Raw genomic sequence first — 12555 nt, forward strand, 5'->3', positions numbered from 1 at the left:
GCCACGTTCCTGGTACATCCGGAACATTCTAGCAGTACGATGCATGAGCAGCTTGTCTTTAAACGCACACACACACACACGCACACGGCTAACGTTCGTAGCATTGTTTCTATGTTGAACAGAGGGTCAAGCCTCAAGCTGCATTCTCTGCTCACTCCCAGTGGACCTGTGCATCCCCAACACATTCAACACAAAGACCTGCAAACTGTACACACACACGCACACACGCGCACACACACACACACACACACACACGTAGTGAACGCCGCGCGAAACTACACGCAAAAACATGGCTTCCTGTTATTGTACAGTTCACCCCCATCCATCACACGCTCGTAGACTTTACACAGGGGTGCATGTGTCGGTCTCTGGTTGTTTGCAGCCGCGCCCTTTCTGTGGTTGACGCCACACGACACACCAAGGCATCATGGGTAAAAGAAAAAATACAAATCTTCTACATACGCGCCCCGAATATCGAGGCTGAATCTTCCAGTTATTTGTGGAGACTTTTGCTCTGGATGGGCGACAAAAAAAAAAAAAAAAAAAAAATCTCGGGATGTGTTTGATGTCATCAGACAAACCGACACGCCCGACTCGTCTCAGCCTCCTGATTTGGTGGCTGAATCTGTCGCTCAGGCCAGAGCGGCCAATGAGCACGCAGCTCATGCTGGGACGCCGCGCTCTCCGAAACGTGTTCCCGCTTTCAAACGTAAACGTCTGCAAGCCGATCGATAGATTTGAGTGACCGTCGGCTGGAAATTGCGACTTTTTTTGAATTGCAAACGGGGAGGCGCTTGTTTTCCCAGCAGGGTGCGTGCGGGGTGTGTCGATGTGTGCGTCCCCGGGGCATGGAAAGTGTGTTTGTGTGCAGCATTAACCCTCTGCTCTGCTCTCCCTCCAGACTGTATCAGGATAAACTGTACAGCCAGTAAGTGATCCTCCATCACCTAACCCCTCCTCCTCTGTGTGTGTGTGCGGGTGCGTGTGTGCGTGTGCAGATTGTTTATTTATGTGTGTCTCTTTTTCTGTCCTATCAGTCCATCCTCTCCTAATCCCTTATTCAACATATCATCGCTCCGTGTGTCTATATTATTTTATTTTTATATTTATTTTGCTGAGGGCCAGGGTTTTCCAGGTCGGCCATTTTAGAAGAAGGATAGACAGAAGAGAGGACGGCGGGGGGGAATAGGAGAGGAGAGGAAGGAAAGATGCGCACGAGGCGTTCAGGTGAAGCGCGGGCTTCTGGGAATGAGCGAAAGACGCCGTGAGTGGTACCTGGTGGCTGAATGCAGGTTAATTCGCTCTCCTTCACGCCGGAGGGAAAGGAGCGCCATCCCGCGCCTTCATCCCGACGTCCGTCTGGTCTCCCTCTTTGTTTGCTTTTTGCTTCTCTCTCAACTCGACATGAGGGATTTCCAGCTGCCGTTTCATTCACCCTGCGTTCTGTGTTCGTTTCGTTGCTCATGCGTGTGTGTGTGTGCACGTGCGTGCGTGTGCGTGTGCGTGTGTGTTCCCGTTCACGCTGTTGCAAGTGGTGCTGAATCCCTGACGGAGTTTAATTCCCTCACGTGGATTTTCTCGCCGTCACGACCACAGAGAGAGCGAGACAGAGAGAGAGAGAGAGAGAGAGAGGTGGTGAAATGGACGACTGCAGTTGCCATAGAAACCTCACTAGCCTCACAGCGCTGTTGCTATCCTGCGTGCCTGTCGGCCACTTCCAAGACCGGTTGTCTCAACGAACATTTCAGCAGGCAGCCAGTTTTCTGGCACACCGTCTGCATACGATAAATTATACATCTTGTATTCGAGAGGAGGAGGAGGAGGAGGAGGAGAAGAAGAAGAAATGTATTTAACAGCCAGGCGCCACTGAAATAGTCGACTCAGCAGTCAAACAAAAGCCCCGGCACGGGAGAGATCGAGGCTTATCCGGCGGAAAAGCCATTTGTTGTTTGGAGCTAATGAAATATGAAGCACTTTCTGTGCTTTTGTTTTCATTCTCCTGCTGTTATAATCCAGCAGCAAAACACACACACACACACACACACACACACACACAGAAACACAACAGTACGTTGTGTGTGTGTGTGTGTGTGTGCGGCGTCTCCATGTTGTAGGATGCTTTAGCATCACGGCGGCGTGTGTCAGTCTGTGTGTGTGTGTGTGTGTGCCCTTCTGCTCATTCTCTATTTGGTTCCATATGCAAACACACACGCACAAACACACACACACACCTATTTAAACACACACACACACAAACACACACACACACACCTATTTAAACGCACACACACACACACAAACCTAATTAAAACACACACATGCACATATTCTTTCCTTCACTCTGTTGGGCAGTGATCCATGGTAACGGGATGAGACGCTCATGCCCAGAGCGCAGCTGAGTCCCCTCAGGGGGGGGCCCTGTGTCCTCTCTGAACACACAACGCTCCCGTCTAACACACATTTTTCCTCACACTCCCGTTCCGCTGTGATTGGCGCCTCCTATTTCCTGTCATTACCTTTTTCCCGTCGGCTCTTTCTCCACCTGAGTTGTGCGTCCGTCGCTGCCTGGCTGCTCCCGTGACTGATGTAGACACGCTTGGGTCCGCTCGGGTCAGTTTATTTCACACACACACACACGATTACCTCCTATAGGTCACCGACTCGCTGACGCCCCCCCCCCCCCCCCCCCCACCCGCAGCTCGGAGCAGGAAGGAGAGTGTGTGTCAGAGCGGATGTGGGCTTCGCGTTGAAGGTCGGCCCGGGCGCTTTTAGCGAGTCGGAGGAAGTGGAGAAGAGGTTTTTAGGAGCAGGCGGATCCGTCATGACGGGGCAGCTCGAGTTCCTCCTCAGGACCCTGGAGAGCTCTCCCATATTCCAGTGTGGGTCTAGTGCCACCACGAGGCCTGCTGCGGCATTGCACCCTCGGGGAACAGGAAGAAGGGATCTTGCGCGGCTGTAATCTCGGGGGTTGTGTAGCGTCTCGGGGGGGTGCTAGCGTGGGCGGTCGGAGCGATGCGTCCACAGATGGACCGTCTCGGCGTGGGCCCGTTGTGACGAACAGTCCCCGCCTTCGGCACCCGTGGCATCCATTTACGTTCATCTCTCCGCCTGTCTGTCTCGCTGGCCGATCTGCAGAGAGCTGCCTGTCTGTCTGTCTGTCTGCCTGTCTGTCTGTCTGTCTGTCTGTGGATGGAGTGTGTTTAAACGGATATGTTTGATTCCTCCTTCCCTCCGCTACCCCCCCCCCCCCCTCCATTTCCTCACTTCCTGTCCTTAAAGTTGAATTCAACCTGTCCGGATCCTGCTCTTTCTTCTTCTCCTCTTTAGTCTCTCTCTCTCTCTCTCTCTCTCGCCGGCTCCCGGTGCCTCCTGTTAATGGTGCTCTGGGCTATGTGTAGGTAAAGGCCCAGAGACCATCTTTGCGGGGTCGGTCCTCAATGATAATGAGTGGCACACAGTGAGGGTAGTCCGGCGTGGGAAGAGCCTCAAACTCACCGTAGATGACCTGCAGCCCGTTGAAGGTAACCATAGCAACCATATTTACACTCCCTTTTTAAGATAAAGCAACTCTTTCTTTCCTCCTTTGAGTCTGTTCTCTGTCTGTTTCACTTAGCATTAGCATTTGGTGTTAGCTTCCCATAGCCCTCACCTCTGAGGTTTACCCCCCCCCCCCCCCCTCCCCTGCCACCAGGTCAGATGGCGGGTGACCACACCCAGTTGGAGTTCCACAATGTGGAGACGGGCATCGTGACGGAGAAGCGCTTCATGCCCGCCGTGCCTTCCAACTTCATCGGCCACCTGCAGGGCCTGGCGCTGAACGGCATGCCCTACATCGACCTCTGCAAGAACGGCGACATCGATTACTGCGAGCTCAACGCCGTCATCGGCTACAAGAGCATCGTGGCCGACCCCGTGACCTTCCGCTCGCGCTCCAGTTTCGTCACGCTGCCCACGCTGCAGGCCTACTACTCCATGCACCTCTTCATGCAGTTCAAGACGACGTCCCCCGACGGCCTTGTCCTCTACAACAGGGGCGACGGCAACGACTTCATCGTTCTGGAGCTGGTCAAAGGGTGAGTCGGACACCGAGGTCAAAAACGTTGTATCGATCGACATGTTTGACCCTGTTGTTGCTGATCCTGCGCCGATCAATCCCCCCCCCCCCTCCCTCCTGTCCTCCTTCCCTCTGCAGCTACTTGCACTACATCTCTGATCTGGGCAACGGGGCGCACCTCATTAAAGGCAACTCGAACAGTCCCCTGAATGACAACCACTGGCACAACGTGCACATATCCAGAGACACCAACAACCTCCACACGGTCAAGATCGATACCAAAGTCACCACGCAAACCACCATGGGCGCCAAGAACCTCGATTTAAAGGGTAGGCACGCCAATAAGAGGAGCGCGTGCTAGCGAGCCGATAAGCAGACGGGCAAACTCTGTCTGCCGATTGTGGCTTTTGCAACAGCTGATACAACAAGGGTGCTTCATGGGGGGGGGGGGGGGCAATGTTGACACGATGGGAAGTGAAATAGCTGCAAATCAAAGTCATCAATACCGAAATCAATAAATCCCAGTCCGATATGATAAGCGTCATTTCTTCCCTCCGATCTGATGAGTTTGGTGTTTTCTGCATTGCTTGTTGTCGTCAGGTGACCTGTACATCGGGGGCGTGTCCAAAGAGATGTACAGAGACCTGCCTAAGCTGGTCCACTCCCGGGAGGGATTCCAGGGTTGCCTGGCAACAGTGGATCTGAACGGCCGGCTGCCGGACCTTTTGGCTGACGCCTTGGCGACCATGGGACAAGTAGAGCGGGGCTGCGAAGGTGAGTCCCCCCCCCCGGCCTCGGGCGTCTCCGGCTGAGCCGCTGCTGTGTGTGTAAAGCTGACTCTCTACCTTCTCGTCTTCCTCTGCGTCGTTCCGCTCTCGGCACTTCATCCGTCTGCATTGACTAACCATCTAACTTTGATTTGCTTGTTTGCTTTTTTATTTTTGATTGGCCGACAAAAGTTTCATTGACGAAAGCTGACTTGCAAGGTATATCGCTTTGTGTGCGCATGTGAGACGCGTGTGTGTTAGGGTGAGTGTGTGTGTGTGTGTGTGTGTGTGTGTGCGCGTGTGTATCTTGAATCTACCCAGTGGTGTCCAGTCTTGTGTGGATCCCAGTGATCCAGAGTCAAAGGTCAGAGGTGACCTGTACTCCAGTCACCATGGTGACGTCACCACCGCTTAGCTTGCGTTAACCACAGCCCCCCCCCCCCCCCCAGCATGCGCTCCAAACCCCTCCGACTGACTCCCAGTAAACTTCAACACTCCGTTAGTGAGTCGCTTCACACTCGCTCCTCCTCGCCTCGAGTCAGAGGAGCGGTGAAGGAGAACCTCATTTTAGAGCGTTGACATTCTCCTCCTGTGCGGATTCTGCACGAGGCCCGGGAGAGAATGGTGACGGACTGCTGAAGAGAGAGTATTGGCACGAAGACCATTAAAACATAACCCTGACCTCTTGTGTTTAAGCCCCTCCTCCTGTCCTCATCTCGCCTCGCCATCTGCATGCGCTCCACATTTCACCCCGTGACGCCGATTTAGTTTCGTCATTTCACTTCGACAGCGGTAGCCATGGTAACAACATCCCAGCTATTTCTACTAATCCTACTAATCACAACATCACAGCGGTCCACAAGGCTATTTTCCAAACACACCGGGCTCGAGACAACCCCCCCCCCCCCCCCCCAAAAGGAAACGCTGTCGGTTCATGCTTATCTAAAAAAGATTTTACCTCCCGCCCCGCCGCCTCTCTCGCTGCAGGTCCCAGCACCACCTGTCAAGAAGACTCGTGCTCCAATCAGGGGGTGTGCCTGCAGCAGTGGGAGGGCTTCACCTGTGACTGCAGCATGACGTCCTACGCCGGGCCGCTCTGCAACGACGGTGAGTCTGGAGCCTGTCTGGTTGGATTAGAGCGCAGTGCAAGCGGCTTTATGTGCATTTCACCAGAGCCACCACCGGGGGGGGGCGCTGTCATGTGCTGACTGAGGTGGCACAGACAAAAAAAAAAAAAAAGTTGTGTCTCCCAGCGTTTATAAATGCAATGAATGCTCACTCACCTGTCTGGGCCAGCTGGGACCACGTACATCTTTGGGCGTGACGGAGGCGTGGTGGTCTACACGTGGCCCCCGAACGAACGCCCCAGCACCAGGGCGGACCGGCTGGCCCTCGGGTTCAGCACCCAACAGAAGAACGCCGTCCTGCTGCGGGTGGACAGCGCGTCCGGCCTGGGGGACTACCTCCAGCTGCAGATAGTAAGTTCACAAACAAGCGTGCGAGGAGAAAATGAAATGAACCCCACTGATGAATGCCCCCCCCCCAGGACAAAGGCAACATTAGAGTCGTGTTTAACGTCGGCACCGATGACATCAACATCGAGGAGAGCTCCAAGTTTGTCAATGACGGGAAGTACCATATAATTCGGTTCACCCGCAGCGGAGGCAACGCGACCCTCCAGCTGGACGACCTGCCTGTCATAGAGCGTTACCCCTCAGGTAGGCACCGCCCCGCCCACATAAGCCCAACCCACTGACCCATCACAGCACTGCCCGTCCCAGAGACGGAGTTTAAGTACACCTTAGTCCAAACCGACCCACTCCCACTCAGTTCTCCTGTTTGACGGCAGCTTGTTTTACGTTATTGTGTTTGAAATGAAATATGATGATGATCTGATTTGACTTGTTAAACCATAAAAGGAGTTAGCGTTTACAGTAGCTAGCATACTTAGCCAGCTTTGTCATGTCAGGCCTGTTAAATAGTGTTAAATGTAATTTATGCAAATATTCAATCCAGGTGTCGGTGGTCTTTTCCTCACCATAAAAGAAAATAATAACAGTTGGTGCATTTTGGACAAACAATAATTTAAAATCATGCTATATATATATATATTTTTTTTTAGTTAAATGTTGAACTAAAATAAGTAAAAGTGTATAAAAGTGTATTCTGTTTTTTTAATAATTTGTTGTTTCCTTCACAGTCAAAGTGTTAATCTTAGAGTGCAGTCTTTAACCCAATCAGCTGATATCTCAAATGCTAAATGCTAGCTGTTGGGAGGTGTGTGTGTGTGTGTGTGTGCGGGTTCTTCCTGTATGTAGCTCTAAACGCAGCTGTAACCTTATTTCCCTGTGCTCTTTCAGATGCTAACCCCTGAAATGTCTCTTTAAAGTAAACCCCAATGAACAGAGAGTAAGAGTCTGCTCGCTCGATTCGTCTCCGCTCGGCGCACCGACCTTACCGCGACGCAGTGGCGTGCTAACAATGAGCAGACCGTTACTTTCTTTTCATTGCTGTTCTTTTTGTATCCAGCTCCTGTGCCACGTTTTGGATGTGCGTAATTACTACTGTGTTTTCATCTCTAAATTAAAGGCAACATTGATAACGAGCGCCTGGCCATCGCCAGACAGCGAATCCCCTATCGGCTCGGTCGAGTAGTTGACGATTGGCTACTCGACAAAGGTAAAAACCCTGATTAAAATTTCCTTAAAAGTTTCAGCTTTAAAAAAAAATACAGTTGAGTCTACTTTACTGTGCACCATCGACTAACATCTAAAAATCTAAATCCATAACTAAGTATTTAAAAGTTGATCAGCTCTAGTGTGTAATAGTGTGTAAACTGTAGTGCCTGTGAACGTACCTTGCTAGTGTGTCTATGATAAATATCAGGTTAAAGGGACGATGGAGAGATGTTAAATGTGAATAAATCAGAAGATAGACTGATAAAAGAGGCTTTGTTAATAATGCCGTTTATCGTCAAGTTGTAAACTAAAGAGTAGATGATTAAATTAAATGATACGTAAGAATTATGTAAATTCGAAATGATGTAAAAGTGATTTTAATGTAAAGGTTTTCCTCTAAAACTTCGGCAGAGCTCCTTAAACTAGCCTCTAGTCCCTTTAACAGTGACAGCGCTAGAGCTTATAACCTGTGCATGCTTCATAGAGCTCTTAGAGCTCTTAGATCTGTCTCACTGTCTGCCTGTGGTGTCGCTCAGCCATCAGCACAGCAGCCATCTTCTGTCAGCCCCATCCTCTCAGGGCCTTTCTGGCTGCCTCTTCCTCCTCCTCATCATCCTCCTCCTCTTCCTCTTCCTCTCTCGCTGTTATCTCTCTCTCTCCACGGTTCTCCATGGCTTCAGTTTGCTCCGCCATGCTTGATCTGTCCCATTCTCTAACCGCGGCTTGGGGGGGGCGTAACACTCAGACACTCTCCTGTGTGTGTGTGTGTGTGTGTGTGCGCGTGGTGTGTGTGTGTGTGCGTGTAGGTCGTCAGCTGACCATCTTCAACAGCCAGACGACGGTGCGCGTGGGCGGAGGCGGAGGCGGCGGCGAGAAGAGCGCCGGCATGTTCCAGGGTCAGCTCTCCGGCCTCTACTACAACGGCCTCCGCATCCTCAACATGGCCGCCGAGGGCCACCCCCACATCAGGGTGGAGGGCAGCGCGCGACTGGTCGGCGACATGCCGTCCTCCTCCATCACGCCGCAGTCCAGCGCCGCGGCCGGGGGCAACCGCTCCGACTCCGCCCCCTCCATCAGTGACATCACGACCACCACGGCCACCAACAGGAAGCAGGGCTCCACGCAGCAGGTGAGCAGACGGCGTCGGAGCCAGCAGAGAAACCGAATATCATCACCCCCCCCCCCGATGATACAAGTTGCCATGGCGATAGTGAGCCCCGCTCCCCACCTCTCTCTCTCTCTCCCATAGAGAATAGCTCCTCTGTGCATAAACCGCCAGCTGTTTCAGACATGAATAATAGAGCGCAGAGCTGCGCGCCCAGCCTTGAGCATCAATAATGGATAGGAGCGCTGCAGAGTCACCGGGTTTTCACACTCGCGCCTTTCAACCCCCCCCGTTTTAAACACTCTATTCCTGCGCTAGCTGCCGGTGCTAAATGGGGATTGCAGCGTTGCACGCTGGAGTCGATAGCAGAAGGGAAGTAGGTCAGATCCACGGTTTGCTCGCCGTGCTGCAGTGTGTGTGTGTGTGTGTGCGTGTGTGTGTGTGTGTGTGTGTGTGTGTGTGCAGCACGGGTGAAGGATGATCGCGCACGCCGTCGCCGCTTCGTTCCGCCTTCCCTCGCATCTCTTTCTTTACTCTCGGCGTTAAAACTCTGCAATAAAGGCAAAAGACGCCCCCCCCCCCTCTCTACTGAGGCTGTTGAGCGTTGCCTGGCAACCAGCCTGGCCTCCACCGGTGCCACACATGAGCACAGAATGCACGCACACACACACACTTCACACACAGGTGAATTGAGAACAGCAAGCGGGAGTTGCGGCTCGTTGCATCAGAGGAGGCGCGGCGAGGAGGTGCGGCGGGGAGGCGCGGCGAGGAGGTGCGGCGAGGAGGCGCTCTGGGTCCGGGGCAGGCGAATCGTGTTGAAGCGAACCTGCTCCTCGGGTTCACTCCTCCTGCTGTACCTCCAGGGCTTTGTGCGGCGACGATGCGTTGGTGCGCCTCCTCCTGAAGTCCGCGGTTTAATCATTTCTTTCATGTGAGGGAGATTAATAATGCAGGACAGCCGAGCGCCGGCGAGGAGGAGGAGGTGGAGGAGGAGGAGGGAGGAGGGAGGAGAGCGAGAGTCAGTGAGAGGGAGTTTTGTTTTGATGTTTGGTGTGTGTGCGTGTGTGCACGTGTGTGTGCGTGTGCGTGTCTTTGATGGGAAGACTGATCGAAGAAACCTGAGACTCAGAGCTGCACCTGATTGGCTCCCAGGAATCACCTGACCCTCCCTCCCCCTTAACATCTCTCTCTGTCTTTCCTATCTTTTCTTTCCCTCTGCTCACCATCCCTCTCTTATTCCTCCCTCCCTCCCTCGCTCGCCCCTCTTTCCCTTTATCCTCCATGGCTCTCTCCCTCCCTCCATACCCTTCCATATTTACCCCTCCCTCCCTCCCTCCCCGTGGTTGCGCTCCAGTGATAGGCTGTTAACGCAGGCGGTGTGCGAGTCTATCTCACCATCTGCAGCGGTAGAGCCGGCGCTCCTCTCCTCGTCGTCCTGACTTCCTGCCTCCGCGGCGACGCGTCTGAGTAGCGATCGAGCCGCCGGGCGCGCTCGGCTGCTGTAGAGCTCGCGTACGTGCCGCGTGCCTTTGATCTTCGGCTGTGAACGTAGCTGGCGAGCCGGACAGAGCGCGGCGGCGATGTGTGAACTGAGCAGTCGGGGGGGCATGGACGGCCGTTGGCACTGCTCGGCCGCTCAGGTAGAGATTCCTCTCTTTCTGCGTTCTGTCGCTCTCTTCTGTCATTGTGCATCTGTGTCCATCCAACCTGCTGGTAGAAAAGAGGGCGGGACAGACGGCGGGCGGTCGGAGGGGTGGCGTCGCTTTAGCGCCTCGCCCGTTAAGTTGCTGTGATTTAAGGTGATCGGTGTGTCCGTGCCCCCCCCCCCCCCCGTGTGTTCGGTGGATCAATAGTTCAATTTGACACTTTCCAGGTGGAATTCTCACCTGAGAAAGGGGCGTCGCAGATCAGAGGGACGGGCCTTTTGCTCGCCACCTTTGTTTTAGCTGGATGTAAAACGGGTCGCTCCAGAGGGCAGGTTGGCGTGTTCGGATCAATAACCAAGCGTGATGGCTGGATATTGATCGGTGACAGTCGGGGGGGGGGTGATGTGTTTCCTGCTCACTGATTGGTTCTTGTGCTATTTGGATCCTGGCAAAGGCACTGGGGGGGGGGGGGTTTATTGAGTGGCCGGGTTCCAGAGGCAGCGGGGGAACGAGACGGGAGTCGAGCATCAACAGCTTGACATCCAGGCGAAGCTGGACCACGGCGGACCCCCCCCCCCCCCCCCAGCGCTTTGATCCTGTCCGGTTGTAATCCGCCTCTGGAGCGCTTCTCTTTTTTGGCTCCGCTGTCCTGTATTCTTTAAAGCATCTACTGCAATGCATCACAATCCAATTTTAATTTAGCGCTGGCACTGAACGCCCCCCCCCCGTGTGATTAAAACACACACACACACGTTCCCGTCTCTAATGCCGGCGCGCCGAGGCGAGCGATGTTTAACCGTATTTCATGAATATGTGGAGCACATTAGTAGAGTGTTAAGTGAAGACCGCAGCACTTTGAAGTCCTCCTCTTGCTCCTCTTACTTCTCTTACTCCTCTTACTCTGGCTCCTCTTGCTCCTCTTGCTCCTCTGCCGACTCCTTCGTCGCTTCTCCTAAAATTCTCTTTCTCCTCCGTATTTCACGTCTTTCCGTCCTTTCTTCCCCGGCTGGAATGGAGAATCAGCGCTCGGGCCGCCACTGAGGGCGCACACTCCCTTATTTTTTTATTTTTTTTATTCCCGATCGTTTTTAACGGTCTGAACTTAGAGTTGCCATGGCAACAAGAGGAGCAGGGATCTTGAGGAAAAGACATGGAGCTGCAGGTTAGCGGCGGATGGATGCAGGTTATCTACACGCCGTGCGATCAATTAGAGATAGTTATTGATGGGATTCACGCGGCGTGTTCTCCGATGCACGGGGTGGGGGTGATGGGAGGAAAGTGTTATGGGGTGGATGCTGTCCTGCATCTACGGGGGGGGTGTTGTCTCCGGGACGTGCGAATGACTTCACGTCTGTGTGTTTTCACTCTTCAGTCTGCAGACGACCTGCTGGTGGCGTCGGCCGAGTGCCCCAGCGACGACGAAGACATCGACCCCTGTGACCCCAGCTCGGGTGAGGCAGGCGCACGCGTCCGCCCCCCCCCCCCCCACATTGTACCGTCTCGCCCCGGCGCTGCACTCGCCAGCCTGACACGCAAATTAATCATGTATGCGATGCGCTTTAATGTTCTTTACCCCCTCCACCCCCCGCCTCCTTGCAGCCCGCCCCCCCCTCCCCGAGGTGAAGGTGTTCCCGGGTCCGTCGGAGGTGGTGCGGGAGAGCAGCAGCACCACGGGGATGGTGGTGGGCATCGTGGCGGCCGCCGCCCTCTGCATCCTCATCCTCCTCTACGCCATGTACAAGTACCGCAACCGCGACGAGGGCTCGTACCACGTGGACGAGAGCCGCAACTACATCAGCAACTCGGCGACGCAGCCCAACGGCAGCGCCAAGGACAAGCCGCTGGGCATCGCCAAGATCTCCAAGAACAAGAAGAACAAAGACAAGGAGTACTACGTCTGAGGCCAGTACGCATTCGCCTTTATATATAATGGTATATGTACATAAATAGATATATTCTAAAAAAAAAAAAAACAACAACACATACACGACATAGACATGCTGATGTTAATGTTTACTCTCCAATTACCCGACACACACACACACACACTCACACACACACAGACTGTACAGTATTTACCAACGAGCAGAGCCTCAGAGAACATGAACATCATTCCAAATGATTTAGAGAAGCACCAGTTCAGCTCCCGGTTGAGACCCATTTTGGGGGCCCCATCAGGATTTTTAAAAAAGGACCGGTCACTCCCCGCTACCACGGCGGGGCCGATCCCGTCTAGGAAGACATCGAGCGCCGCGTGTGGAGCGACGGGACAAAGGTGATTTTAGAAAAGCACCAAGCGTCTGTT

General features: G+C 53.6%; 1 protein-coding gene across 1 annotated transcript in view; it reads left to right on the forward strand.

Annotated features, from left to right (window-relative positions):
- Nucleotides 1-12151, forward strand: part of nrxn1a (neurexin 1a) — a 33835-nt gene extending 21684 nt beyond the window's left edge. Inside the window, 13 exon segments of the mRNA XM_068754554.1 lie at nucleotides 902-928; nucleotides 3399-3521; nucleotides 3692-4073; nucleotides 4193-4383; nucleotides 4655-4828; nucleotides 5014-5040; nucleotides 5809-5928; nucleotides 6118-6299; nucleotides 6368-6539; nucleotides 7411-7500; nucleotides 8306-8628; nucleotides 11623-11701; nucleotides 11850-12151. Coding sequence (XP_068610655.1) covers nucleotides 902-928; nucleotides 3399-3521; nucleotides 3692-4073; nucleotides 4193-4383; nucleotides 4655-4828; nucleotides 5014-5040; nucleotides 5809-5928; nucleotides 6118-6299; nucleotides 6368-6539; nucleotides 7411-7500; nucleotides 8306-8628; nucleotides 11623-11701; nucleotides 11850-12151 — 2192 coding nt within the window.
- Nucleotides 12152-12555: the final 404 nt, after the last annotated feature.

The sequence above is a fragment of the Brachionichthys hirsutus genome, chromosome 21 (assembly GCF_040956055.1).
Source record: "Brachionichthys hirsutus isolate HB-005 chromosome 21, CSIRO-AGI_Bhir_v1, whole genome shotgun sequence".
In the NCBI taxonomy this organism is placed as follows: Eukaryota; Metazoa; Chordata; class Actinopteri; order Lophiiformes; family Brachionichthyidae; genus Brachionichthys; species Brachionichthys hirsutus.